Below are 27,968 nucleotides of genomic sequence, written 5' to 3'. Positions count from 1 at the left end.
GTTCAAGTACACAGTTCTTTGAAAGTTTCATCCCGGGAGACAGGGTGGTTAAGGTGGTGTTTAGCATGCTTGCCTTCATTGCTCAGACCACTGAGTATAGGACTTGGGACTTAGAAAAGATTTACCAGGATATTGCCAGACCTGGTGGGTTTGAGTATTAAGGTAAGGCTAGATAGGCTGGGACTTAGGAGGTTGAGGGGTGACCTTGCAAACTTTAAAAATAAAGAATGAGGGGCACAGATAAGGTGAATAGCAAAGGCCTTTTCCCTAAGGTGGGGGAGTTCAAGACTAGAGGGTGAATTTTTAAGGTGACAGGAGAAAGATTTAAAAGACACCTGAAGGGCAACATTTCCACAGAGTGGTTTGTATATGGGGTTGATTGCCTGAGGTACACACAGGTACATTTATTTCAGAATCCCCTTCCCCTTCCCCATTTCTGAAGAAGGGTCCCAACCCAAAACGTCAAGCTTTCCTGCTCCTCTGATGCTGCCTGGCCTGCTGTGTTCATCCAGCTTCACAGTGATACCTCAGATTCTCCAACATCGGCAGTTTCTACTATCTACATGCAGGTACAGTTATATTTAAAAGACATTTGGATAGGTATATGAACAGGAAAGGTTGAGGGGGGATTTGGGCTAAATGCAGGCAAGAGGGAATAGTTTAGTTTGGGAAATTTGGTTGGCATGGACAAGTTGGGCTGAAGAGTCCGTTTCCGTGCTGTATGACTCTATAATTCTTATAACTTCCATCAAGGTCGTCTTTTTTGTGATTCCTCAACTCTATCCACACTGATTCTACATCTTACAATTTTATTACTTCTTGGTCAATTTTTGTTTAAACTAACATGGCAACACCATCCCTTCTGCCCATCCTTTTGCTTTAGTACCACATAATCTTGGATATTTAGTTTCAGACCCTATACCCTTGTAGTCACACCTGTGATACCTGCAGCATTTTACCTGCCAATTTCAGCCTGAGCTGCAAGCTCATTTACCTTGCTTTGTATATAGCGTGCATTTAAGTACAACAAATTCAATCGTTCATTGACTGCCCCCCCTTCTCATAGGTTTCCACTTATCTGCTGTGCCTGTAGTTAGATTCCTGATTCTTTCTATACTCTCTGTCTTAATACTTGTTCTGGAAATACTCGTTTCGCTCATGTGAGTAGGTGTCACTGGCCGCAGTCCCTTGAGGAATAGTGCCCTCATCAGCTTTCAAAACAGAATACTAAATCGGTGAGCAGGACCTCAAGGAACTCCTGCACTATCCATTTGTTCCTCTTTGACAGACTGATGCTCTCCCATTCCCTGGAGCTGTGGTGTGACTTCCCCTCTAAACTTGCTGTCCATGTAACTCTCAGTCTTGTGAATGTGCCAGTGTCTCTCCATCTGCCACTCAAGCTCCAAACCCAGAGCTCAAATTTCTACAGTGCACACATGATCATTTTAGATGCTGGTGGGGTCCATGGACTGGATATATATGACAGGTCATACATTCCACTTGACTACCCTTGCCTGCCACAATTTAAACTTGTACAGTCTTACTGGCTAACTTTTCTAATTATCTAGTCTAAAAGACAGTCCCCTTTTCTTATTCTGGCCGTTACTTATTGCTCGTGAAGTTACTTCTCAGTTGATTTTTTGCTTATCTCCAAGTGATTTTAATACTTTTAAATAAATGCTATCTAGGCTTAATCATGAAAGGTAGTGCCTTACTAGTCAATCAGCTGGCTCTTTTCCTGTGATGTCACTCCTTTTTTATTTTTCCTATTTATTTCAATCTGAAAGCAATTTATTACAAAAATAGTTAAATTAGCAACTATTACCAATGAGTTTTTGGTTTTCCTGTGATATCACTATTTTGTGATGAGCCCCAATACTGGACTTCAATTTATCCTGTTGAAAAGATCTCACAAACTATGAATCGAAAATGAAACAGCACCTCTTCCCCTCTGCACCAAATTTTCCTCACTGCTTCAAATTTCCATAAACACACTCACTCAGCCTGTGCCTCAATCAGATGTGATCTTTCCTAGTTGCTTATGAGAAGTTTACATCTTCTTCAGCACCCTCAAAGTGCAGATATACATTGATGATTACACTGTTAAGTTTCATTCCCGACTCTTTAGACAACAACGCAGTCTGTGCACATGCCACGAGCTTGGAGATGTGCTAATGTCAAGACTAACGCAGATCTTATAAAATCATGACAGACACAAAAGGTGAGTAGCCATGGTCTGTTCCCCTGGATAGGGGAGTCTAAAACTACTAAGAGGGAAAAAAATTGAAGGGACCAGAGGGGCACCTTTTTTCCCCCCCACAATGGAGGGTGGTATGTATATGGAATGAGCTGCTAGAGGAAGTGGTAGAGATCCAGGTACAAATACAACATTTAAAAGACATTTGGACAGATGATACGTGGAAAGGAAAGGATTAAAAGGATATGGGTCAGATGCAGGCAAAAGAGACCTGTTCAGTTTAAGAAACCTGGTTGATATGGATGAATTGGGTCAATGACTCTAATTAATGACCATCCCTAAAGATAGAATCAGACTATCAAAAACATTTTTAAAAAATCATGGCTGAATCATCATGGGCATTAGCACTGACTAGAATCTGAATAAATAAATAACATGAATAAATAAATAACTTATAAATAAATAAACAATTTATAAATAAATAGATAGATAGATAAATACCATAGTTACAAGAACAGATCAGAGGTTTGGATTTCTCTGCTGAGTACCTCACATTGTGAACTTAAAAATCTCTTCATGATCTAGAAACGGAAAATCAAGAGTTTGATGGGAATATTCCTTACTTGTCAGGATGACTGCAGCCACAACAATGCTCAAAGTCTTGGCATAACCAAGAATAAACTAACCCATTTGCGTGGCATCACCTACACCACCTCAAAAATATAAAAGTGCACAGTAGCCAAAATTCAGACACTGAGCATTGACTTCTAGTCTTCTTTACACTCGGGGGGTGGCGTCAGGGGATTGAAGAATTGCAAATATTACACTCATTTAAACTTTGGCAGTGTAGCTTGCGTCCAGATACAATTGTACATTTTGAGACTCCTGGACCCTGCAGGGACCCTCACAACATTTAATAACTGTAGAACTATTCTGATGAACACTTGAAATGTCACAGCATACAAGGCTACGAGCCAATTACTGGAAAATGGGATTTATAACATAGAGCCAAAATAGTGTGGAGCTGGAAGAACACAGCAGGCCAAGCAGCAGAGGAGCAGGAAAGTTGACGTTTAGGGTCAGGACCCTTCTTCAGAAATGGGGAGGGGGAAGGAAGCTGGGAAATAAACAGAGAGGGGGGGTGGGGCTAAGGCTAGGGAAGATAGGTGGGATGCTGAAACACGAATAGAAATTGCTAGAGAAATTCAGTAGATCTGGCAGCATCTGCACAAAGAAGGCAGGGTCAACATAATGGGTCCGGTGACCCTCCTTCAGAGCTCAGAATTCTAATGAAGGGTCACTGGACCCCAAACGTTGACTCTGTTTTCTCCCCACAGATGCTGCTAGACCAGCTGGGTTTCTCTAGCAATTTCTATTTTTGTAGCCTGGCCCCTAGTCAGGTCTTCAACATCTACTCTATTAAATAATTCCCAAGGCACAACAGAAACTTCTGTTTCATAGCTCAATTCATTTACTGAATCTTTATGCAGATTGAAGTCACCTATGATCAGTGTTGCACACAGTGCAGGTTTCTATTATTTCATGTCTAAACTTTGGCAGTGTAGCTTGCTTCCAGATACAATAGTCTACCACTACTGTTTGGTGGTTTATAAATAACTCCAACTAGCGTGTTGCACCTTGCTGTTTATTAGTTCCACCTAAACAGATTCCACATATTGTTCTTCAAATCAGAGATCCTTCCTTCTGATCAAACTGACCCACCTCACATTATTAGCACAACAGCACCTCCCTTTCTTTATGGTCTTTCCTTCCTGAACACAGAGTTTCTTTGAATATTCAGTTCCCAGCTCTTCTGCTTTCTGTTCCTCTCATAGCTTCCTTCCAATTTGGGTTACCCCTCAGGTTATCATCTCCTATCATGTGAGTTTAAACCAGCCTTAGTAGACCCAGCAATTCTCCCTGTGAGGAAACAGTTCCACCCTGTTAAAATGTAACTGACCTAGCTGCCCTAGAACTGGCCCTAAAGCTTCAGAAATCTGATACCCTCCCTCCTACACCAGTTCTCCAGCTATGTGTTCCTACGTTCACTAACACATAGCACTAGGAGCAATCCGAAGATTAAAAACAAGCATCTTGAGCAGTAATTTTCTTCCTGACAAATTCTACTTTGAGGACTTTATCCCTCTTCCCACCTATGTCATTAGTATAAATGTGGACCACAACTTCTGATTTATCCCCTTTTCAGAGGGAGTTCCTGCAGCTGCCCTGTCTTATTCATTTGGTTTCCTTATTCACTGGTAGACTAGTTAGTAAGTTTAGATTACATGGGATCAAGGGAGATCTAGTCAATTAGGTACAAAATTGGCTTGATGGTAGAACACAGAGGGTGGTAGTAGGCAGTGTGCCGCAAGAACTGGTGGTGGGTCCACTGTTGTTTGTCATTAATATAAATAATTTGGATGAGAACATAGGAAGCATGGTTAGTAAGTTTGTACAGAACACCAAATTTGGCAGTATAGCAGACAGTGAAATAGATTATCTAAGAGTATGAGATCTTCCTCAATTGGGCCAGTGGAACGAGGAAGAGCAGAAGAGTTTAATACAGACAAATGTGAGGTGTTGCATTTTAGTAAAACATACCAGGGCAGGACTTACAGTTAATAGTAGGGCCATGTGGAGTGTTGTCAAACAGAAAGACCTGAGGGTGCTGATACATAGTTCCTTGAACGTGGTACCACAAATAGAAAGGATGGTGAAGGTGGTGTATGGCATGCTTGCCTTCAATCAGTCAGAGCTTTGAGTACAAGAGTTGGGAGGTCATATTACAATCGGCACAAGACATTAGTAAAGCCACTTCTGCAGGATTGCCTACAATGCTGGTTGCCCTACTATAGGAAAGATGTTTTTAAACTGGTAAGAGCAGAAAGAAAAGATTTACAACAACATATTATTGAGACTGGAAGGTATGGATTAGAAAAAGCTGGATAGGCTGGGACCTTTTTCCCTTGGAGGCTGAGGGGCAACCTTGTCCAGGTTTGCAACATCATGAAGAGCTTGGCTAAGGTGACTAGCGAAGGTCTTTTCCCCTGGGTAGGGGAGTCCAAAAACTAAGGTGAGAGAGGAAAGATTTAAAAGGGATCTGAGGGGCAATGTTTTAAACACAGAGGGTGATTGTGTATGTGGAATGAGCTCTCAGAGGAAGTGGTAGACGGGGGTAAAATTCCAACAAAAGAGACATTTGGACAGATACATAGATAGGAGCGGTTTAGAACAAAACACAGGCAAATTGGACTAGCTCAGTTTAGGAGACCTGGTCAGCTTGGATGAGTTCGGCCAATAAGCCTGTTTCTAGGCTGATTAATTCCAAGACTCTTGGGACATGGGCATTGCTGGCTGACCAGCATTTACTGCCCTGTCCTTAGGTGCCTGAGAAGGTGGTGTTGAACTGCTTTCTTGAATCCTGGAGTCACATTTCATGCGGCAGAAATATCTGTCTTTATGCCATTATCTGTCATTATGAAATCGCCTATCACACTGCCCTTCCATTCTTCCTGCTTCACTTTTGAATGGTACAGATCAGATACCCTTGGTGACTTGTTATTAGCTATATTCCCTTGAGGAAGCATTGCTTATGTTATTTTCCAAAATAGAATACCCATTAACAAGATAAGAATTTGGGGCGGGTGGTGGTGGTTGGGGGTGGGGTGGAAATGGAGGGAGGAAGAGTCTCCTGTATTACATGTCTGGTTTTCTTGGATTACATGATAATCTTCCATTTCCTCACTGCCAAAATGTTTTTAATTATCAATGTAATCTCCTCCCTAATGCGCTACCCATATAGTCCTCTACCTTTCAGAACCACAATAGTTACACCCGTCACTGCTCAAATTTCAAAACCCAGATCTGTATAACTAGTAACACTTCTGGGGCACGCAACATGGCCACGTCTTCACATATAATGCAGGATGTACACTCAACCTATCCCTATAGGCTTGCTGTCCCATCAGTCCGAAAACTATTTGTTACCCCTAACTTGCTATAAAAACTTTATTTTCCTTTGGTTTTACCTTATTATTTTACTTAGATTTCAGGAAGAAATGCTACCACAAAAGGGTAAGATTAAATAAAGTCAAAGCAGCTGCCCTTATTTTAAAATTGTACCCCCCCCCACCCAATTTTAAACTATTTAGATCAGGTCCCTAACAGCAGCTTGTCACCAATTAATAAACTTGAGTTGTGTGTGACATTTCATTGGATTTTCCCCCCACATATTGTCTCTCTCAGCACTGTCTAGAATGAAGCTATTCCCACTCCAATTTGTTTTTTTTAAAAAAAAACTTGTTGCCTCCTATCTCAGTGCTACGGTCAGAACGAGACCGCTTCATTCTGCGCTCGTTTGTTTTTGCTGCTCCTCTCAGAGCTGCATTCAGCATGAAGCCAAACATCTAACTTCTGAAGCACTATTAGGTCTTTTAAATTGTATTGCTTTTACTTTCCTTCATTTTATACTGGACATTTTCTTATCTCTTAAAGCCTACTTCCTACAGTTGATTGTGTCTTTGATGCTGCATTCTGTTATTACTGGGTGGGGTTATTTTACGCTGGTAGGCAATTAAATTCCTATTCCCTTCATTAAAGAAAACCTTGTATTTAGCTCCTCCAGTTTGGCTCAGACTATATTTTAATTGAAGTGTTCTACTACAAGAACTATTTTCAGATGATACTTCATATTTTTGAACAGTCTGTTTACAATAGCCACTACAAATCATGTGACCTGGAACATTCTGAGCCAGATTGTCCTGGATGTTTAGCAAATAATAAAACATTCATAGCCAGCCAGGAAATTCTGAGGAAGGGTCACCAGACCCGAAACACGAACTGATTTTTCTTCACAGATACTGCCGGATCTGCTGAGCTTTTCCAGCAACTTCTGTTTTTGTTCAGGAAATTCGCATATCCCTTTAAGAATAGGGGGGAAGAAAGATCAAAGAAGTTGGAGAACTGTAGCATTCCAGCCAAATTGTCTTTCTGGTTCATCGTAAACAAAAGAAACATTCAAAGTGTTGCATCAAAAGTTGAATGCAAAATGGATCTCATCGATTGTATTATGAATGGCCTCTTATGCAAACTAGATAGGAGGAGGTTGAATGTGTCAAACAGCAAACAGGATAAACAATCAATGCACCACACTTTTGGAAAAAAAAGTTCTTTGAAACTGTATAAGTCACATGGAGGAAGTCAGTTTCTTGTTTACTTTAACAATAACAGATTGTAGAGATGGAGTTCTTTTAGAGTCCATCAGGAAAGCAGTTAAACCAGCTGCTAACCAAGGTACTTCCAATAGCAATGCCTTGAAAGTGGGAGACAGATTCTGCCCAATCTGATTGAACTTCTGACCCACACGAAAACCAACTTCCTGGCAACGTGACAACCAGAAATCTCAAACTTCTGCTCTAAAATTGGTGCTGCTGGCTTGAAGGGCCGAATGGCCTATTCCTGCACCTATTGTCCAAATTAAATTCACTTCAATTAAAACATGTCTGGGATAAATAACACTGATTTTCAAAGCTGATGAAAAAGTTTGACGAAAATATGTAAATTGGACAATCATTGAGGGTAAAAAAATTCACATGAACACCAAGAAAACACAAGTTCTTATCACTTCCATCTAGAAGGACAAGGGCAGACATATGGGAAAACATCACCACCTCCAAGTCACTCACCATCCTGACTTGGAAATATAATCGCCATTCCTTCACTGTTGCTGGGTCAAAATCCTGGAATTCCCTCCCTCATGGCACTGTGGATCAACCCACAGCAGGAGGACTGCAGCTGTTCAAGAAGGCAGCTCACCACCACCTTCTCAAGGGCAACTAGGGATGGGTAAGAAATGCTGACCAGCCAGCAACACCCACATCCCACAAATGAATAGAAAAAAGAAATCTGTGCAAAGACTGTGTCAAGAGATAGCATTAATATGGGTGGACCTATAAAGCAACAAATTGGTAGAAAACATCAGATTACTCAGAAGGAGTAATCTGCAGGCCCACATTGCAGTTTTGGTGTTAGGCAGATTAGAGGAATGTAACAAGCAGGATACAGTAACAATTGCAGATTTTAATCTATACTTTAGATAAACTTAATTTGCAGTAATAGTTTTGAGGAAGGTTCGTGGAATGCATGAAAGAGCTTGCTAAATCAAAACGGTGAGAAAGCATGCAAAGAACAGTAAGATCCATGTAGCTTTATGTAATTAAATTAACTAATCATCTTAAAAAGGAACCTCCAGGGAAATTTGATCATAATAATGAATTTATGCTGGTTTTGAGAGAGATTTAAGTTCAAAAATTTGAACACAGCAAACAGAGGTACAGGGAGTGAACTGGCCAAGGCAGATCACAAAACTAGGCTGATACAGAATGCAACTCCCCTAGTTCTAGAAGAGCCCCAAAGTTGTGGAAAGCAGCAAATATAAAACTTGAGAAATGGAGACAGGGAAATATAAAAAATTAATTGTTTAAGTGGCTTGAAATCAGTAGTAGGGAAATGGTTGAATCTATTGTGAGTAATTCATTAATGGGGAGCTTTGAAAAGAACAAAATACAGGAACATAGGAATAGGAGTAGGTCATTCAGCATCTCGAACCTGTTCCATCATTCAGTGAGATCATGAGTGATCTGTGGGCTAACTCCATATACCTAGCTTTTGGTCTATATACCTTGTACCTTGTTTAACGAAAATTTATCTCTGATAATTCAACAGTTGCTTGTGGAAGAGAGTTTCAAACCTCTGCCACCCTTTCTATGCAGAAGTACTTCCTAATACAGATTGATAGAGTCTACTCCCATTTCAGTAAAGTATATGATGTTTGCAAATACGCTAAAGTTTTTTTTGGAGGATATAATTGTGAGCACAGAAAACTGAAAGCTACTGAATGTAATTACTTTAGATTTTAAAAGCGCAACACAAAAATAGGGCTAGATAACAGTGTGGAGCTGGATGAACACAGCAGGCCAAGCAGCATCTCAGGAGCACAAACACTGACGTTTCAGGCCTAGACCCTTCATCAGAGACTCTGATGAAGGGTCTAGGCCCGAAACGTCAGCTTTTGTGCTCCTGAGATGCTGCTTGGCCTGCTGTGTTCATCCAGCTCCACACTTTATCATCTTGGATTCTACAGCATCTGCAGTTCCCATTATCACAAAAATAGGGCTCACAGGATTCATAGTAATATATTTCTATTGACTGAGTTTGGCTAACTGCAGTTAGTAATGTTCTGATGTGTCTGCTACCCTTGTCCTTCTAGATAGAAATGGTCATGAATTGGATGGTGCTGTCCAAGAAACCTTGGTGAATGTGCGCAGTGCATGTTGCAAATAGCTTACATGCCTCCTACTGAAAGTTAGTGGTGGGGAGATTGAATCTTTGAGGATATGGTGCCAGTCAAGTGGGGTGCCTTACTTTCAACAGTGTCGAGCATTTTAGGTGTTGTTGGAACAGCACCCATCCAGGCAAATTAGGAGTATTCCATTACACTCCTACTTGTGACTTGTAGATGGTGGATAGGCTTTGAGGAATCAGGAGGGGAGATACTTGCTATAAGATTCTCTGACTCTGACCTGCTCTTTTAGCGACAGTATTAGTATGGTGAGTCCAGTTCAGTTTCTGGTCAACAGTAGGCCCAGAACAACCAACTTTCTTTGTGTCAGGTGTGATTACAAACAAGATTTTTAGGCAAGAGGCAGAGAACTTGGAGGAGGAGGGAAAAATATCTTCACCCAGAGGATGGTGGGGATCTGGAACTCACTACCTATAGGATGGTAAAGGGAGAAAACCTCATAACATTTTAGTATTTAGATATCCACATGCAGCACCAAAGGCATACAACGCCATAGACCAAGAACAGGAAAATGGAATTAGCATAATTAGGTGGTTGCTTTTGATTGGTGTGTATGAGATGAACTGAAGGGTCTTTTTCCACACTGTATATTTCTACGTCTCTATAGCCAGCCATTGAGTGCCTACTGTGAAGTCTTTTGGTGTTATTTTTCCAATTCACCCTAGCCAACTTGTTTCACATATCTCAGCTTCCTTTGTTCAGATTCAAGACTCTGATTTCAGAAGGAACTATCATATTATAGTATTTCCCAAAGGCTCATTTATAGCAAAGTTATTAATTAGCCCTTTATCATTACAGAACACAATTCAAAATAGGTAGATCCCTAGGCAGCTCCTTAACATACTGTTCAAAGCGAGTTTTGAGAAGATTTATAGCTCAGGTTGAGGTTCTGGATGTGAGTTTGCTCGCTGAGCTGGAAGGTTAGTTTTCAGGTGTTTCGTCACCATTCTGGGTAACATCAGTGAGCCTCTGACAAAGCCTTCGGGCCAATTTTAGCGTATTGCACCCATAGGTGCTAGCGAGTTTTGAGAAGATTGAGGAGATTGCGAAGAGGCTTCGTCGGAGGCTCACTGATGACGAAACATCTGAAAACTAACCTTCCAGCTCAGCAAGCAAACTCACATCCAGAATACTGTTCAAAGAAACCCATATCATACAGGAATTCATCCTACACAGCATCAAACCTGGTCAGCCTAGTCTATATGTAAACGAAAGGGACATAATATTATTCTATTATCCATGTTCCATCCGTCTTTAATTTCCAGATTTACAGCATGCCCAAAACTAGTACTTCAGTTTTGTATTTATTAATAACTTCAACCAACGTTTGCTTGCCTTTGCTGTTTTAAATTCCACCAACACTGACTTTACATCTTAATCCTTTGATCAAGATCTTCTCTACGTTATCAATCATGTGTGCTGCCCCACCTGCTCTAATCATTTTGTCTATCCTTCCCAAACACAGAATGTGCTTTGATATAGTGCTCCAAATCTCTGGTATCCTTAGCCATGTCTGAGTAAATGGCAATTAAATCACATCCATTTACCTTAATTTGTGTATGGGATTCGCTGATTTACAAACATCCAACTTGTGAATATTTGTACTTAGGACTGCAATCCCATAAAAGGGAAGTAATTTTAAAGATCTGACATACAAACATTTCTTGTACTTATGAACGGCTACTTTATATCATCTTGCATTGTGTTCTGACTTGCAGTAAAAATCTTTTTACAAACTGATTCATGAACGCCATCCAGGGACTGCCTATGGTTAAATCAATAATTTTGCATGCTACATGCATTCAGACAAAGTATCTTCACCTCAGCACTTTGAGACATTTTGATCTTATTTGGTGCTGGTCATTGCTTCATTGTCTTTTTGTTTTTCTTACTTCGTTTTTTATCTGTACTAACCTCTCTTGAATCGGAGTTCAGCCGGAGGTTCCCACCCCGCTGCAGATTTAGTTGAAGCTCTCTAGTCCCAAGGCCTCAGAAATCTGCCCCCTACCTCCAGTTTCCAGGCATGTCTTCAAATGCTCAATTTGTCCTGTTTCTATGCTCTTGGTATTGGTAGTAATCTTGAGATTATTGTTTTGGAGGGCCCACTTTTCAATCACCTTCCTAGCTCCCATAAATCTGCTTTCAGGACTTCATTACCCTACTTCCCAGGACATTGGTACCAAAATGGACCATAACACAACCTCCTGATATTCATCCTCCCTCAGGAAAAGATGCGACATCATGATTCTGGCACTAGGGTGGCAACCTGAGACCCTGGAGTCATGTTTACAGCTGCAGAAATGCTCATCTGTTCTTCTAAGATGTAGATGAGTAGGATGTTCATGTCAGAGCTTCTTTACTTTGCCTTTTCTTCTGTTCCTCCTTTTTCTTTTTCTCTTCTTCTCTCCCCTCAGCACTAGAGCTGGCAGCAAGTCCAGAGAAGTGAGCCCTCGTGCCCTGGAATACCACAAGCAGTGAGGCTTGTTACAGTGCAGAGAAGAGCCCTGCAGCAGCGCATCTGGAAGCAGCCCAGAGCACCGCACAGGCAGTGAGCACGAGCCAGTGACACGAGCAGCAGGAGCCTGGGGCGGCCAGTCGGTAAGGGAGCAGGTGATGGAGGGGCTGTGTTCCCAGAGTGATGGAGGAGCGAGGTACGAATCTCGGTTGCTGCCGAGTGCTGATGAGCAGCAGACTGGAGCCTGCAGCAATGCAGGACAATTGCTGGGCTAGGGCCTGGTGCCACATGCTGAGCTGCTGTTATTGGACTGTAATTTAAAATCTTTTCAACTATGTTGTAACTACCTCTGAAAGTAATGCTTATGCTTCCCTTCAATCCTCATTGTGTAAGACCACTTTTTTAAAAAAAGTCTAAGATTTGTACCTTGGTACTTGTAGGTGGTGCCAATAAAAGGCAGCCACTGCAAAATCTTTTCAATACACTGCTATACTTCTATGTTGTTGTACAAGTGACAATAAAGGATATTCTATTCTATATTAGTAGTGCCCTTACTCTCTTCTGCTGTTTAGCTGAGCTGCTTCGATGCTAGTTATTTGCACTCCTGTGAAAACCCACGGCCCTCACCAGTAAAACCAATAACCAACAATCTAATAGTCTGCTGCAGACGAACAGTAACTTCAACTCTCCTTGGGTTTTGGAACTCGAGCTCAAGTTTGCGCAGACAGTGACTCGATGTGCAGGTCTGCACATCTCGGACATTCATGGCTACCCACAGTTCATAACGCTAGCCAATCTGCTCTGCCATATTTTAATAGTATTTTGTTGGAAGTAGAATAGATTATAGTTTACCAGTTAGTCCCCAAAAGTTGCTTCTGTCACAGAAGAAAAGAAATTAAGAAATGCACTCCTTTCCAACTTCAACTAACTCACCATGAATTAACCTCAACCCTCTGCTTAAAATCTGAACTCTGCTTGCAAACAGCAAGATGTCTGTATTTCTACTCTTTGGAACTACAGACAAGAACTAGACTGAACTGGTTTACCAAATCAGCTACCCTCCAAGTTAAGGAAAAACAAGGTGTAGAGCTGGATGAATACAGCAGGCCAAGCAGCATCATAACAACAGGAAGGCTGATGTTTCGGGCCTAGACCCTCCACTTCTGATGAATGGTCTAGGCCCAAACCGTCAGCCTTCCTGCTCCTATGATGCTGTTCAGCCTGCTGCGTTCATCCAGCTCTACACCTTGTTATCTCGGATTCTCCAGCATCTGCAGTTCCTATCATCTCGGATACAATTTTAACCCTGCAAGTAAAGGTTGTTTGCGCTGACCAAGACCTAGAAGAACAATTTTTTCTGGTACTGCCTCCAAAGCATGAATTAGAACAGTATCAATATATCTTTATTGTTGCTGGTTAAGATACTTGAACTCTCCCAAGCAGGACCTGCACCACTAGAACTGTAATGGTCCAAGAGAGTAGTTCTCTCCTGACTGCTCAAGGACATTTAAGGACATGCTATAACCAGTGAGTCTGTCAATTTTTTAAAAATTCACTATTGGGTTGAGGCCGTCGCTAGCTAGGCAGCACTAATTGCCCATCCCTAATTGCCAGAGAGCAGTTCAGAGTCAACCACATTGCTGAGAGTCTGGAGTCATAAGTAGGCCAGACCAGGTAAGGATGGCCGTTTCCTTATTAGTGAATCCAGATGTTTTTTTTGACAAATCGACAGTGGATTCATGGTCATCTTTAGATTTTTAATTCCAGATATTTTGCAGAATATCAAATTCCACCATCTGCCATGGCAGGATTTGAACCTGGCCCCCAGAACATTATCTGGGTCTCCAGATTAACAGTCCAGCAATAACACCACTAGGCCATCACCTCCACATTTCCCATAAAAGGACAATCTAGAAGATTAAACATGCAAATACAGTTCACAGAGTTGATGGTAATATATTAGTATGAATGGAAATTGATTAAAACAGATAGGAAGAGGTGAGTGGGGATAAATGGGCTTCTTGAGTTGACAATTTGTAAAACTAAAGTGCTACGATCATTGCTGGGTTTCAGTTATTGACCTTCTATATTAATGACTTAATCAAACAATAGCGTATCCAATATTTCTGATGATACAAAGCGAACTTAAAACTTAAGTAAACAGGTTACAAAGAGATACAGACAGATTACGAGAGTTGGTAAAGCAACCGATGGAGAATAGTGTGGCAATATAAGGTTATTCATTTCAGAAACCTATACATGTTGCTACTCAGTCCTTTAGTATACTCATACAGACGCAAGATTGATGTGTTGGTACAGAAGTTGATTAGGAAAGCAAACAGCATGTTTTATGTTGCCCTGGCATTAGAGAACAAAAAATAAAGTTTTGCTATAGTTGTTGAAGTTTTATTTATCATTTGTGGGATGTGGGTATCGCTCACTGGTCAGCATATATTGCACGTCCCTGGTTGCCCTTGAGAAGGTGGCGGTGAGCGGTCTTCTTGAATTGCTGCAGTCCACCTGTTGTCATTTGACCCACAATGCCACTGGGGAGGGACTTCCAGAATATTAACCCAGTGACAGGTATATTTCCAAATCAGGAATGGTGGATGGCTTGGAGGGAAACTTGAAGGTGGTGGTGTTCCTATATATCTGCTGCCCTTGTCCTTCTAGGTGGAAATGGTTGTGCATTTGGAAGTTGCCATCTAAGGATCTTTGGTGAATTTGCAGTACTTGGGAGTACTGTGTGAATGCATGGGTAAATTCAAACAATCTTCACTAGGCTGATGAAAGAATTACATAGAATGTTCAAGCAGTTTGGGCCTACACTCTTTGGAAATTCTTTTGAAACAAAATTTTGAAAGGGCTTGACAGGGTAGATGCTGACAGTAAGTTTCAATTCTAAGGAGAATTGAAAAGGAGAAAGAAAGAAAAATGGTCAGTTTCTTCTGAGAATTGCTAGTCTTTCAAATCCTCTACCCCAGAGAGCAGTGAAGGCTGGATCACTGAATATATTCAAGGTTGGATTCGAAAGATTTCTATCTACAAGGAACCGTAAAGTGGAACTCAAGTCACAGTAGTACTAAGAGAAGCAGGACCCTTTAGGAGCATTAATATACAGAGGGATCCAAGTCCACAGCTCCACGAAAGTGGCAAAGTAAGGGGACAATTGGTAAAGGCAACATGGGGCATGCTTACTGCCATTGGCCAGGTCACAGAGTATAAACGTTTGCAAGTCGTGTTGCTGTGGTATAAGATTTTAGCGAGGCCACATTTGGAGTATCATGTGCAGTTCTGATCGCCACACTATAAAAAGGAGGCTTTGGAGGGGGTGCAAAACAGGTTTACCAGGACACGTGGAACAGTCCCTCTTCCGCACCTACACAGGCCCCAAACCCCACCTCTTCCTCCGGTACATTGATGACTGTATCGGCGCCGCCTCTTGCTCCCCAGAGGAGCTCGAACAGTTCATCCACTTCACCAACACCTTCCACCCCAACCTTCAGTTCACCTGGACCATCTCCAGCACATCCCTCACCTTCCTGGACCTCTCAGTCTCCATCTCAGGCAACCAGCTTGTAACTGATGTCCATTTCAAGCCCACCGACTCCCACAGCTACCTAGAATACACCTCCTCCCACCCACCCTCCTGCAAAAATTCCATCCCCTATTCCCAATTCCTCCGCCTCCGCCGCATCTGTTCCCACGATAAGACATTCCACTCCCACACATCCCAGATGTCCAAGTTCTTCAAGGACCGCAACTTTCCCCCCACGGTGATCGAGAACGCCCTTGACCGCGTCTCCCGCATTTCCCGCGACACATCCCTCACACCCCACCCCCGCCACAAGAGGATCCCCCTCGTTCTCGCACACCACCCCACCAACCTCCGGATACAACGCATTATCCTCCGACACTTCCGCCATTTACAATCCGACTCCACCACCCAAGACATTTTTCCATCCCCTCCCCTGTCTGCTTTCCGGAGAGACCACTCTCTCCATGACTCCCTTGTTCGCTCCACACTGCCCTCCAAACCCACCACACCCGGCACCTTCCCCTGCAACCGCAGGAAATGCTACACTTGTCCCCACACCTCCTCCCTCACCCCCATCCCAGGCCCCAAGATGACATTCCACATTAAGCAGAGGTTCACCTGCACATCTGCCAATGTGGTATACTGCATCCACTGTACCCGGTGCGGCTTCCTCTACATTGGGGAAACCAAGCGGAGGCTTGGGGACCGCTTTGCAGAACACCTCCGCTCAGTTTGCAACAAACAACTGCACCTCCCAGTCGCAAACCATTTCCACTCCCCCTCCCATTCTCTTGATGACATGTCCATCATGGGCCTCCTGCACTGCCACAATGATGCCACCCGAAGGTTGCAGGAACAGCAACTCATATTCCGCCTGGGAACCCTGCAGCCATATGGTATCAATGTGGACTTCACCAGTTTCAAAATCTCCCCTTCCCCCACTGCATCCCTAAACCAGCCCAGTTCATCCCCTCCCCCCAATGCACCACACAACCAGCCCAGCTCTTCCCCCCCACCCACTGCATCCCAAAACCAGTCCAACCTGTCTCTGCCTCCCTAACCGGTTCTTCCTCTCACCCAACCCTTCCTCCCACCCCAAGCCGCACCCCCAGCTACCTACTAACCTCATCCCACCTCCTTGACCTGTCCGTCTTCCCTGGACTGACCTATCCCCTCCCTACCTCCCCACCTACATTTTCTCCACCTATCTTCTTTACTCTCCATCTTCGGTCCGCCTCCCCCTCTCTCCCTATTTATTCCAGTTCCCTCCCCCCATTCCCCTCTCTGATGAAGGGTCTAGGCCCGAAACGTCAGCTTTTGTGCTCCTGAAATGCTGCTTGGCCTGCTGTGTTCATCCAGCCTCACATCTTATTATCTTGGAATCTCCAGCATCTGCAGTTCCCATTATCTCTTTACCAGGACATTGCCTGGATTGGCATGTATTACCTATAAGGAAAGGTTGGGCATAGATTTAAGATGAGAGGTGGGAAAGTTAAAAGGAGATGTGCGAGGAAAAGTTTTTTTTAAAAACAGTGGCAGGTGTCCTGAACATGCTGCCAGAAGTGTTAAAAGCAGACATGTTAGCAAGGTTTAAAAGGCATTTAGACAGACTGTACGCAAGCAGATGGAATTAGTTTAGACTGCCATCATGGTTGGCACAGACATAGGCTGAAGTGCCTGTTCCTGTCCAATGCTGTTCAATGCAATCAGGTCAGCCAGGATCTTACTGAATGGCAGTACAGGAACAATGGGCTGAATATGCTACACCTGCTCCCATTTTCCATATCACTCTGCTTTATTTTCAATATTTGGTCTCCCTACTGTCTTCCTCATCTGGTCTCAAACAGGCAACTTCTCTGGCACTAGTCTAAAGGGTGAAATTGTTATCACTTGCCCCAGTCACAATATCGCATCTCCACTGGCTGTAGAGCTGGATTTTGCAGTTTCTATGGCCACTCAAGATAAAAAAACCATACAAACAGATATTCAGAACCGTGATCAGAAGCTTCGCCATACCGTTTTTGAAGAAGCATGCAAGAGAAAGAAAGATAGATAGAGAGCAGAGAGAGTTATGGATGAAATTTCAGAATTGAGGACTTTGGAAGCTTCAAGACATGACCACTACTGGCACAGTAATTAAAAAATCGGGGATGTTCATGGAGGAGTGCTCATTTTGGGGAGGAGTGAAGCTAGAACAGATTCTGCAGTTAGGAGCGAGGTGATGAAAGCATTTGACAAAAGGAGAATTTTAGCATCAGGCACTGTTCAACTGGGGCCAACGTGGCACTTGGAAGAAGCTGGGATAAAGACAGTCAAGCTTGGGAATAGTTAAAAGTTACATAGGGTAAGAAATGGCAAGCTGGTTAGGAGTGCATTAGAATTAGTCATATTTAGGAAAACAGGGAAAGAAACTTCATAGAAGAAAGAATGAGGCTTCTTTCAAATTTGCTTCTTTTAAGCAATTTTATATCTTTTGATGTCAGGCAATAATGAAGTTAAATGGCTTGTATCTGAAAATCCAACAATTAGGATTTTGTATGGACAATTCTGCAGATTTGTGATTGATGCAATCAGAAACAAATACAAATTCAAACATCACCCACCATTTCCTGTACTTTATTCTGCTAAATATAGCCCTTTCAATTAAAATATTCAAAAGCTATTATGCACCTCATTATAGTCCAACGTAGAAGAATAACCGTATGAATACTGAATACTGACCTCATCCCCCTCTGGCTGCTGGCAGCTTTCTGCCGGGCAGATTGCATCTTCATCTTCAGAGTCCTCTGGCTCAGAGTATGGAGGCTCCATGATCACTGACAGTGCCTCATGAGGCTGCAGAAATTCCAAATACTTTTCTGCTTCTATTCTCACCAAACTTAAATTTTTTGTTCTTTCCTGGTTTAATTTGACATTTCCCTTTTTTGGATTGTTTAGTTTTTTCAATTTTTCTCTCTTTTCACCCACTGAACCATCTTTTTCAAGCCGTCTCTTCTTTTTCTCACAGTTTCCTTCTCCTTTCATTGGCTTTAAACAGCAACCTTCACCCTAAAACAAAAAAAGACAGTCAGTTCAATTTACTCCATTATACAGGAAAAGTCTGCTAAGTTTTCAGATCCTTCATGGTATTATTGTGCATGTGTACTTGATGGCTCATGGGTTCTTGTGGAAAACTAATCTCATGTATTCTCTCTGCTGTTTAAACAAAATTAAATCCACAAAACTTTGGTCACAAAGACTTTATTTTACAACTATTTATGATTTCAGAAATAATAATTCAACAGGAATTAAGTCAACATGTTCACCGTAATTCAACATGTAACAGGTTTTTGAATTTCTCATTGTTTTAAACCAGGCCCTAAATTCTAAAACCTAATTAAATTTAAATCTGATGGTTTTGACAACCTAGAACCAATCCTATTGTAAGAAAGTAATAAGTCACAAAGGGCATAGAAGAAGAGGGCTTTTGAAAATTGGTGAGTGAGCGAACTGTCATCTGAACGTAAGTGAAACTGGCTCTCACAGAAATCTTTAAGCTCTCAGAGCAAGCACCACCTAAGGTACTGCAGCACCCTTAGCTAGTATTCCTGACACAAGAATTCAACAGAGAAAGGTGTTCCTGACTGGAATACTGCAGAGAAGGCATAGAACATTCTGGAAGACTCATCCTGGCTGTAATTTCAACAGACTAAGTTTTAATCTTTTTTCTGATTAATTTGATTTATATAAGTGAGACTGTTACTGATTGAAACAGCATACCATTAGAATTTTGTTTTATTTGCGAAGAGTTAGCATTAAGGTGGTAATTGTTTGGTTTGCTCGTAGTTCTGTTAATTTCACAGAAACACAGAATCCTTACAGCGTGGAAGCAGGCCTTTTAGCCCAACAAGTCCACACCGACCCTCAGAGCATCCCACCCAGACCCATCCCCCTATAGCGCCCCTAATCTACACATCCCTGAACACTATGGATAATTTAGCATGGCCAATCCACCTAGCCTGCACATCTCTTAATTGAGAGAGGAAACCAGAGCATCTGGAGGAAACCCACACAGACAGACATGGTCAGAATGTGCAACCTCCACACAGACAGTCGCCCAAGACTGGAATCAAACCCAGGTCTTTGTTCACTCGGAGTTAGATAAATAAATTGTTACTTGTTGCTTATAAAGTGCACATCAGGGATTTCTTTCATTTAACCATGCCTTTGTCACAAATTGGGGGGAGAGAGACAGGTTATACCACTTTTCACACTTTCTTTAACAGATCACAAGACGAGGCAGGCTTCTCTGGGTGTTTCAGTTTTAATTGAGAGAGGAGGGTGACACCCCTCAAACAAGAGAATCAATATTTCATCTCCAAGATAGCTCAGATATCAAAATACTTGGTTTAACTACATTGCTCCAACATTTTGATATTAATGAGACCTGGATGTGTAAACCTGACTCTCAGAGATAGGATTCCTCCTAACTGGCCTGAGAAAATCAGGGGCAACAATCTCTTAGGGTGGACTCAAGCATTTCTTCCAGCCATGAGTTCCATAAGATGCCATGACTTCAGTTCCCTTCATAGCCTATCCAGTCTTGACTGAGAAGGGGTGGTGGTCACTCCTAATGGGAAGATGCATCACTATCAAGAAAACAGGAACTCTACTAGAATATATTTTTCTATAAAGGCAAAATACTACATGCGCTGGAAATCTGAAATGAAACAGAAAACAGTGAAGATATTCAACAGATTTGGCATAGCATCTGTGGAGATAGAAACAGAGTTGATGTTCTGAGTCCAATTACTCTTCCTCAGAATTCAGTTTCAATGAAGCATCATGGGACTGGAAATATAAATAATATCTTTTTAGGAATTTGGTTTGAAGACTAAAAAAATGCAGATGATAAACGCAGACAGCCAAAACCAAAAATCACAGCAGCATCAGATGACCTCTAGGATGCTCCACATCTTTTCATAATCTCTTGGTTTCCTCAAAAGCTTGGATGAAGCTGCCACCGAGTTCATCTAATCTAGAAAAAAAACGTCATCTGCAGTATGTGATACTCATTCATACACAATTGTCAAACACACTTCAAAATATATGCACACTTTTACAGGTATATTTTGACAGTATTTATACATTAAATAACCAAATATGGTGCTCTGATAGAGTCATTGATGCTCTGATACTGGGTTTTTGCAGTTCCATACCTCTGCTGTAGAAGCACAGGTCTCTGCAAGACACTGCATGACCTCCACTGGTTTGCAACTCAGCAGTTCAGATCGCTGCTGGTGGCTTTCCACTACAGGGTACTGGGCTGCACAGGAGATCTGGTAAATGTGCTGCATCTCAGGCAGTGACACCTGCAGTAAAAGAGCCTCCATGATCAGCTCATCAAGTTGGGACCTCACATCATCAGACAGGCACAATCCTGCAAAAGCATACATTTAGAAGATTAAATTTACTAACCAGAATTTAGTTTCCATAATAATTCTGATCATTACATCTTCTATGAAGAACTTTCTCATTAAAGGACATTAAGCAGCATTTGTGGCTGATATTACATCTTAATACAAAGACAGCAATCAAAACAATAGTGAATTTCTGGTATTCATTGAGGAATTAGTTTATAGATTGTCTTGGAGACAATAGGAACTGCAGATGCTGGAAGCTAAAGTCAATTAATGTGGAGCTGGAATAGTACAGCTGGTCAGACAACATCCCATGAGCAGGAAAGTCAACTTTTCGTGCTGAAACCCTTTGTCAGGACTGGGGGGTGGGGGTAGGGATGCCCAGAAATAAACTTGGTGGGGGGGGGGGGGGGGGAGGTGGTGGGGGGAAGAAAGAGTAGGTGAGATGGAGACTGATGGATGCAGGTAGGGGGTTACTGTGGTTGGTCAGTGGGATGGGTGAAACAGATAGGTGAATCAGAAGATGGACAGGTGGGGGACGATAGATTTTGAAGCTGGTGAAGTCAGTATTCGGGCCATTTTGCTGTAAGCTCCCAAGGCAAAATATGAGGTGCTATTCCGAGTTCACATTTGGCCTCACTCTCTGGACAGAGGAGGAAGCCAATGATGGCCATCTCACCATGGGAGTGGGGGGGGGGGAGGTAAGTGGGTAGCAACCATAGTTCAGGTTGGCTGGTGCGTGCAGAATGCAGATGCTCCACAAACTGGTCCCCAAGTCTGCTTTTGGTTTCCTCAATAAAGACGGGACCACACTGGGAGTAACACCTGCCCCTGCACCACCCCTCTCACCTCCGTCCATGGCCCCAAATAATCCTTCCAAATCCGGCAGAGATTCACCTGAACTTCATTTAACCTCATCTATCGTATCTGTTGCTCCCAATGTGGTCTCTTCTATATCCAGGGAGTCAAATTCAGACTCGGGGACCAGTTTGTGGAGCATCTGCACTCTGCACGCACCAACCAACTCGACCTTCAGGCTGCCACCTACGTTAGCTCACCCTCCCACTCCCCTGGTGATGTGTCCACCCATGGCCTCCTCCACTGTCACAGTGATGCCAAATGTAACCTGGAGGAACAACACCTCACATTTCGCCTTGGGAGCTTACAGCCCAATGACCTGAATATAGTTTTTTAAATTCATTTGTGGTATAAGGGTGTCACCAGCTAGACAACATTTACTGCTCATCCTGAATTGCCCAGAAGGTAGTTGACTCTCAACTACATTGCTGTGGGTCTGGAGTCACATGTAGGCCAGATCAGGTAAGGACGGCAATTTCCTTCCCTAAAGGCACTAGTGAACCAGATCTTAACTTCACGAGCTTCAATGTCTCTCTCCTCCCCCAGCCTGTCCACCTTGGCTCCACCCTTCCCACTGACCAACCACAAAAACCCCCTACCTGCATTCATCTATCTCCATCTCACCTACCCTCCCGCAGCCCCACCCCTCACTATTACTTTCTGGGCTCCTCCCACCAACCCAGTCCCGAAGGAGGGTTTTGGCCCTAAACATTGACTTTCCTGCTCTTCAAATGAGGTCTGACTGGCTGTGCTTTTCCAGTTGAGCAGTTCAGAAGGATAAAAGGAGATCTAATTGAAATTACAAGATGTTAAGGGAATTGACAAATTAGACATATAGTGGATGTTTCCTCGTGTGGGGCAATCAAGAACAAAGGGTCTAGTTTTGAGATGAGGAGTATCAGATTTAAAATCGAGAAGGAGAAATTACCTCACTCAGGTGTAACTTGTGGAATTCACTACCAGTCTGCAGTGGATGCTGGGAAATTGAGTAAGTTTGAAGTGGTAGTCAGATTTTATTAGTAATGGGTCATAGGATTATGGAGAATGAGCAGGGAAAGAGAGGCTGTGATTATATAAAATAGCAGAGCAGGATCCAAAAGCTGAATTGCCTACTCGTTCTCCTAGTTCTTAGATTCCAGGCAAGTTCCACACATCTAACATTAATGCCATTTCTCTCTCCACAGTCCTGCTGAGTTTCTTCAGCATTCTGCTTGAGATTCCAGCAACCACAGTGTTTTGCCTTTCATTTAATGTCCTGGTGACACTGGTTCAAATCTTACTACAGTAATTGGTGGCACCTGAATTCAAATTCAAAACAACCCAAAATAAAATTTAATGATGACCATGAAACTATTGTTCAATCTTCATAAAGTGCACCTAGTTCCCACTTGTCCTTTTGGGAAGGAAATATGTCATCTATATCTCATCAAGACTCTAAACCAACAACAATGAACAGCCTGAAAATGAATTAGAAATGCACTCTGTCGTATCAAAGTACTTAGAAGTCTCAAAAAACACGGCGGGGGGGGGGGGGAAATCGAAAAGGACCACCTGAGATCAGAAAAAGATAACGTCAGTCCTGTGGACCATATAAAGTCCTTCACAAAAGCATCTAGGGGCTAGTGCCAAAATCTGGACAGCTGTCACACAGACTAGTCAACTATTAGCCTGAAAAGTCACTCATCGAATCATATCTTCTAGATCATGTCCCAAACAACACCATCATCCCTGGTATATTCTATCCCACCAGCAGAGGTTGTGACACAGTAGTATACAGTCAAAGATTTGCCTTCAGTCTTCAACATTGACTCTGGATATCAGGGCGGCACGGTGGCTTGGTGGTTAGCACTGCTGCCTCATAGCACCAGGGACTCAGGTTCAATTCCAGCCTTAGGCAACCGTGTGGAGTTTACACGTTCTCCCTGTGTCTGCGAGGGTTTCCTACAGGTGCTCTGGTTTCCTCCCACAGTCCAAAGATGTGCAGGCTAGATGGATTGGCCATGCTAAATTGCCTGTAGTGTTCAGCGATATGTAGAATAGGTGGGTTATAGGGGGAAAATTGGTCTGGGCAGGATGCTCCGAGTGCCAGTGTGGACTTGTTGGGCCAAAGGGCCTGTTTCCACACTGTAGGGACTCTATGAATGTGGGTAAATTGTTGGGGGTGATTTTTTAAAAAAAAATGGGATTTTGACATTTAGAGAGGCAATAATTGAGTAGGAATAGTCAGCATGGTTTTGTGGGAGGAAAAACCTGAGTCTTTTTCAGGAAGTTAGCAAAAAGATTGATGAGTGCAGAGCAGTAAATGTTGTTTACTTGAACTTTACTAAAGTCTTCGACAAGGTTCAGCAAGACAGACTAACAAGTAACATTAGGTCACATGGGATTCTGGGTGAGCTTGCCAGTTGTATACTAACTAACTAAATGGCAGGAAACTGAGTGGTGATGGAGGGGTGTTTTCAGGCTGGAGGCCTGTCACCAGTGGTGTCCTACATGGCTTCATTATGGGTCCTTTTCGGTTTGACACTTACACAAATTATTTGGAGGTGAACACAGAAGGCATGGTTGGTAAGTTTGTGATCAACACCAAAATTGATGGCACAGTAGACAGTGAAGAAGGCTTTTTTTAAAGATTACAAAAGGATCTTGACCTGTCAGCTGTAACATGGCAGATGGAGTTCAATCTGGATAAATGCGAGGTATTGCATTTTGGGACAGCAAAGAGTGGTAGGGCTTGTACAATTAATGGTAGGGCATTGGGTAGTGTTGTAGAGGGGCCTAGAGGTTCAGGTACCTAATTGTTGAAAGTTTGTGTCACATATAGACAGGATGGTCAAAAAAGGTAATAAATATGCTGGCCTTCATTGCACAGTCCTTTTGAGTGCAGGAGATGGAAAGTCACGTTGAGGGTGTACAGGACACAAAGAGGCCTCTTCAGGAATACTTTGTCCAGTTCTAGTCACCTGGTTATAGGAAGGATATCATTAAGCTGAGGAGGGCTCACAAAAGATTTACCAGGATGTTGCCAGGTATGGAAGGCTTGAGTTATAAAGAAAGGCTGGATAGGCTAGGACTTTTTCCACTGGAGCCTAAAGAGTATAAGAAGTGACCATATACAGGTTAAAATCATGAGGGATCCAGATAGTGTTAATGGTAGAGATAATGGGAACTGCAGATGCTGGACAATGAGATAACAAAAAACGTAGAGCTGGATGAACACAGCAGGCCAAGCAGCATCTCAGGGGCACAAAAACTGACGTTTAGGGCTTGGATATCTCTTCCCTAGGATAGAGGATTTCAAGACAAGGGGGCACAATTTTAAGGTGAGAGAAAAAAGATTTAAAAAAAGACATGAGGCAACATTTTTACACAGAGGTTGGCTTGTGTGAGGAATGAACTTCCTAAGGAAATAATGGATGTGGGCACAATTATAATGCTTAAGACAGACTTGGACAAGTACATGAATAGGAAAGGTTTGTAGGAATATGGGCCAGGAGCAGGTAGGTGGCACTGGCTTAGTTTCAAATGATGCTTAGCATGGGCACAAGGGTCTGTTTCCATGCTGTATGACTCTGTCAAGTCTCATAACATCAGGCCAAACACTGGCAAAAATACCTGCTGCTGGTATAAATACACTACTTATAGTAAACACAGAAAATGGAAAGGGTATAAAATATACAGAGTGGGAGATTCGAAGTTCATCAACGAGACTGGTAGTACCGTTAGATCTAAGCTGATAGTGTTCCAAAAGGAATAGTGGTGGGAGGTGATGGATCTGAGTTGACACAAGGGCTATTAAGGAATACAAGGTTGACTGGGGCAAAATGGGGCATAAGGCACTGTGGAAGGTGGGCACAGGCTAACATGAATGAGGAGTGAGGGTGTGAGAGAGATTTTTCTGTTTTAAATCTTCACTTTTAACTTTGAAAACAATGCTGAAGTCCCAAGACAGATTTTCTACCCAGGCAGTCTCTGGAACTAGGTGGCCTTCTCTGGCCCAATTCTTAACAGATGCCCCTGATGAAACACCATTTTCAACAGTCAACTTGGGAACAAAAAACAGAGCCACAGCGTCTGGTATTAAGTGAGGGCCAAATGATAAGATCAGTTAGGTCTGCAGGTGACAAAGCACAGAGAAGACTTGCAATAACTTAGAGATAGACTAGCAACAGCCAGTGTGAAATTTGGAATGAAGTGAATATCAGCAAAGCCAAAGTCATTTCATCCCATAATCTCTTCCAATACATATCCAATGTTGATGTTGTACATAGCTAGTACTTTCAAGGTGCATTTTTGAAGATTTTGGTCTCATAAACACGGTATTTAATTTTTTTTTAAAAATCAGCATGGTACCTTCCAAGCTGTTGGTAGTTCTGCATGCAAAGCTTAATAGGAACACCACTCTTTGCCCTTTTTATATATGTTTTCAGTTTGCACTCCACTTTATATTCTACCTTATTTCATATTGTATTCTATAACTCGTGTCGTAAATCTCAAGTTTTATCTTAACCTTTATTTTCATTGCCATCCAACTGGCTCTAGCTTTGAATGCTTACCTTTTCTCCAATGACATTTGCTTGGCTTGCACTCAAAGTATCTATTGAGTGGGGAGCAGGTTCAAGATACCAAACTGCCTACTCCTGGTCCAATTTCTTACGGTCTCACGTTTTCAGAGACCAAAAAACTCACATTTTTGCATTAACCCAGTAAATAAGTTGAATGCATTTTCAGTAACAAAATGCTGCACTTGCATCAGTAGACATCCGTAACTTTTCACCTCAAATGTATGTTTTACTTGCATTGTAAATCAACACGATCAAGCAATTAAGCCATGTACAAGTTTAATATACATACTATGTTCAGCATGGCATGTGATAAACAGAAATTAATCCTCCAACAAAATGAAGAACAAAACTGTTGTGCAACTACAACTGTCAGCATCTGCTAAATAACTGCACTAAAATAGGGAAATATGTGTTGTTGAACAATTAGTGCAAGATCAAAAGAGAAAAGATTCACCCTGAAAATGATACCCAAGATCAATTGCAACAGGGACTAGCTGCTGCTCTGATCGTAAGGATCATGTATCCAAATGGATCCTAAAAAAAGGATCAAGCTCATCACCAGAGGTGCAAAGAGTATATGTGCACGTAAGTGAACTAAATAAAACCCTAAAACCAAAGACTTCAAACCAACATTATAGCAACTTTATGGAATGAAATGTTGCATCTGGACATGAGGATTGCTCAGAGACCACTAAGGAACCGCAATGCAAAAGTTACAGTGGCAAAATAATGGATACCCATTGCGTCATATTGGCAAAATGAATGAAGGCCCTTAAGTTAAAAAGTCAGAATGTGAAAGGCATGATTCACAATGGCACTAACCTGCACGGTCAACAAAAGTCTATGGCAACCTTTTAAATACAAAGCCATGCAAGTGATGAGCATCAAGTTCCCTGCAGGGGACCTCTGTGCATAAAACAATTGACATTTTTATGATAACAGTGTGAAGCTGGACGAACACAGCAGGCCAAGCAAAGTTTGACATTTCGGGTTGAGACCCTTCTTCAGAAATGGGGGAGGGTAAAGGGATGGGGTTGCTGAAATAAATAGGGAGATGGGGGAGGCAGCTAGGAGATGGATAAAGGAGAAGATAGGGTGAGAGGAGAGAGACAGGTCAAAGAGGCAGGGTTAGAGCAAGTGAAGGCGAATGTAGGTGGGGAGTTAGGGAGGGAATAGGTCGGTCCAGGGAGTAGGGGCCGGTCAAGGAGGTGGGATGAGGTTAGTGGGAAGAAGACGGGGGTGGGGCTCAAGGTGGGAGGAATGGTTAGGGAAATGGAGGCTACCTGGGCTGGTTTTGGGATGTGGTCGGGAGAGGGGAGATTTTGAAGCTTGTGAAGTCCACATTGATACCCTTGGGCAGCAAAGTTCCCAAGTGAAATATGAAATGCTTTTCCTGCATCTTTAGGGTGGCATCATTGTGGCAATGCAGGAGGCCCAGGATGGACATGTTGTCCAAGGAGTTGGGGGTGGAGTTCAAAAATGGTTCATAACTGGGAGGTGTAGTTTGTTGCAACCTGAGCGTAGGTGTTCTGCAAAGTGGTCCCCAAGCCTCCACTAGGTTTCACCGATGTAGAAGAGGCCACAACGGGAACAGCAGAT

The 27,968-nt window shown here is 42.5% G+C and overlaps 1 protein-coding gene across 3 annotated transcripts in view; it reads right to left on the bottom strand.

Annotated features, from left to right (window-relative positions):
* LOC125463014 (lysine-specific demethylase 5B-like) overlaps positions 1-27,968 on the bottom strand; it is a 212,995-nt gene that overhangs the window by 16,969 nt on the left and 168,058 nt on the right. For all 3 annotated transcript variants that reach the window (XM_048553627.2, XM_048553631.2, XM_048553628.2), the window contains 2 exons: positions 20,749-20,969; positions 18,272-18,598 (listed from right to left, as the gene is read on the bottom strand). In XM_048553627.2, coding sequence (XP_048409584.1) covers positions 18,272-18,598; positions 20,749-20,969 — 548 coding nt within the window. The remainder of the gene's footprint in view (positions 1-18,271; positions 18,599-20,748; positions 20,970-27,968) is intronic.

Source organism: Stegostoma tigrinum, chromosome 21 (assembly GCF_030684315.1).
Source record: "Stegostoma tigrinum isolate sSteTig4 chromosome 21, sSteTig4.hap1, whole genome shotgun sequence".
Lineage (NCBI taxonomy): Eukaryota > Metazoa > Chordata > Chondrichthyes > Orectolobiformes > Stegostomatidae > Stegostoma > Stegostoma tigrinum.
This window is presented reverse-complemented; position numbering and strand designations above follow the sequence as displayed.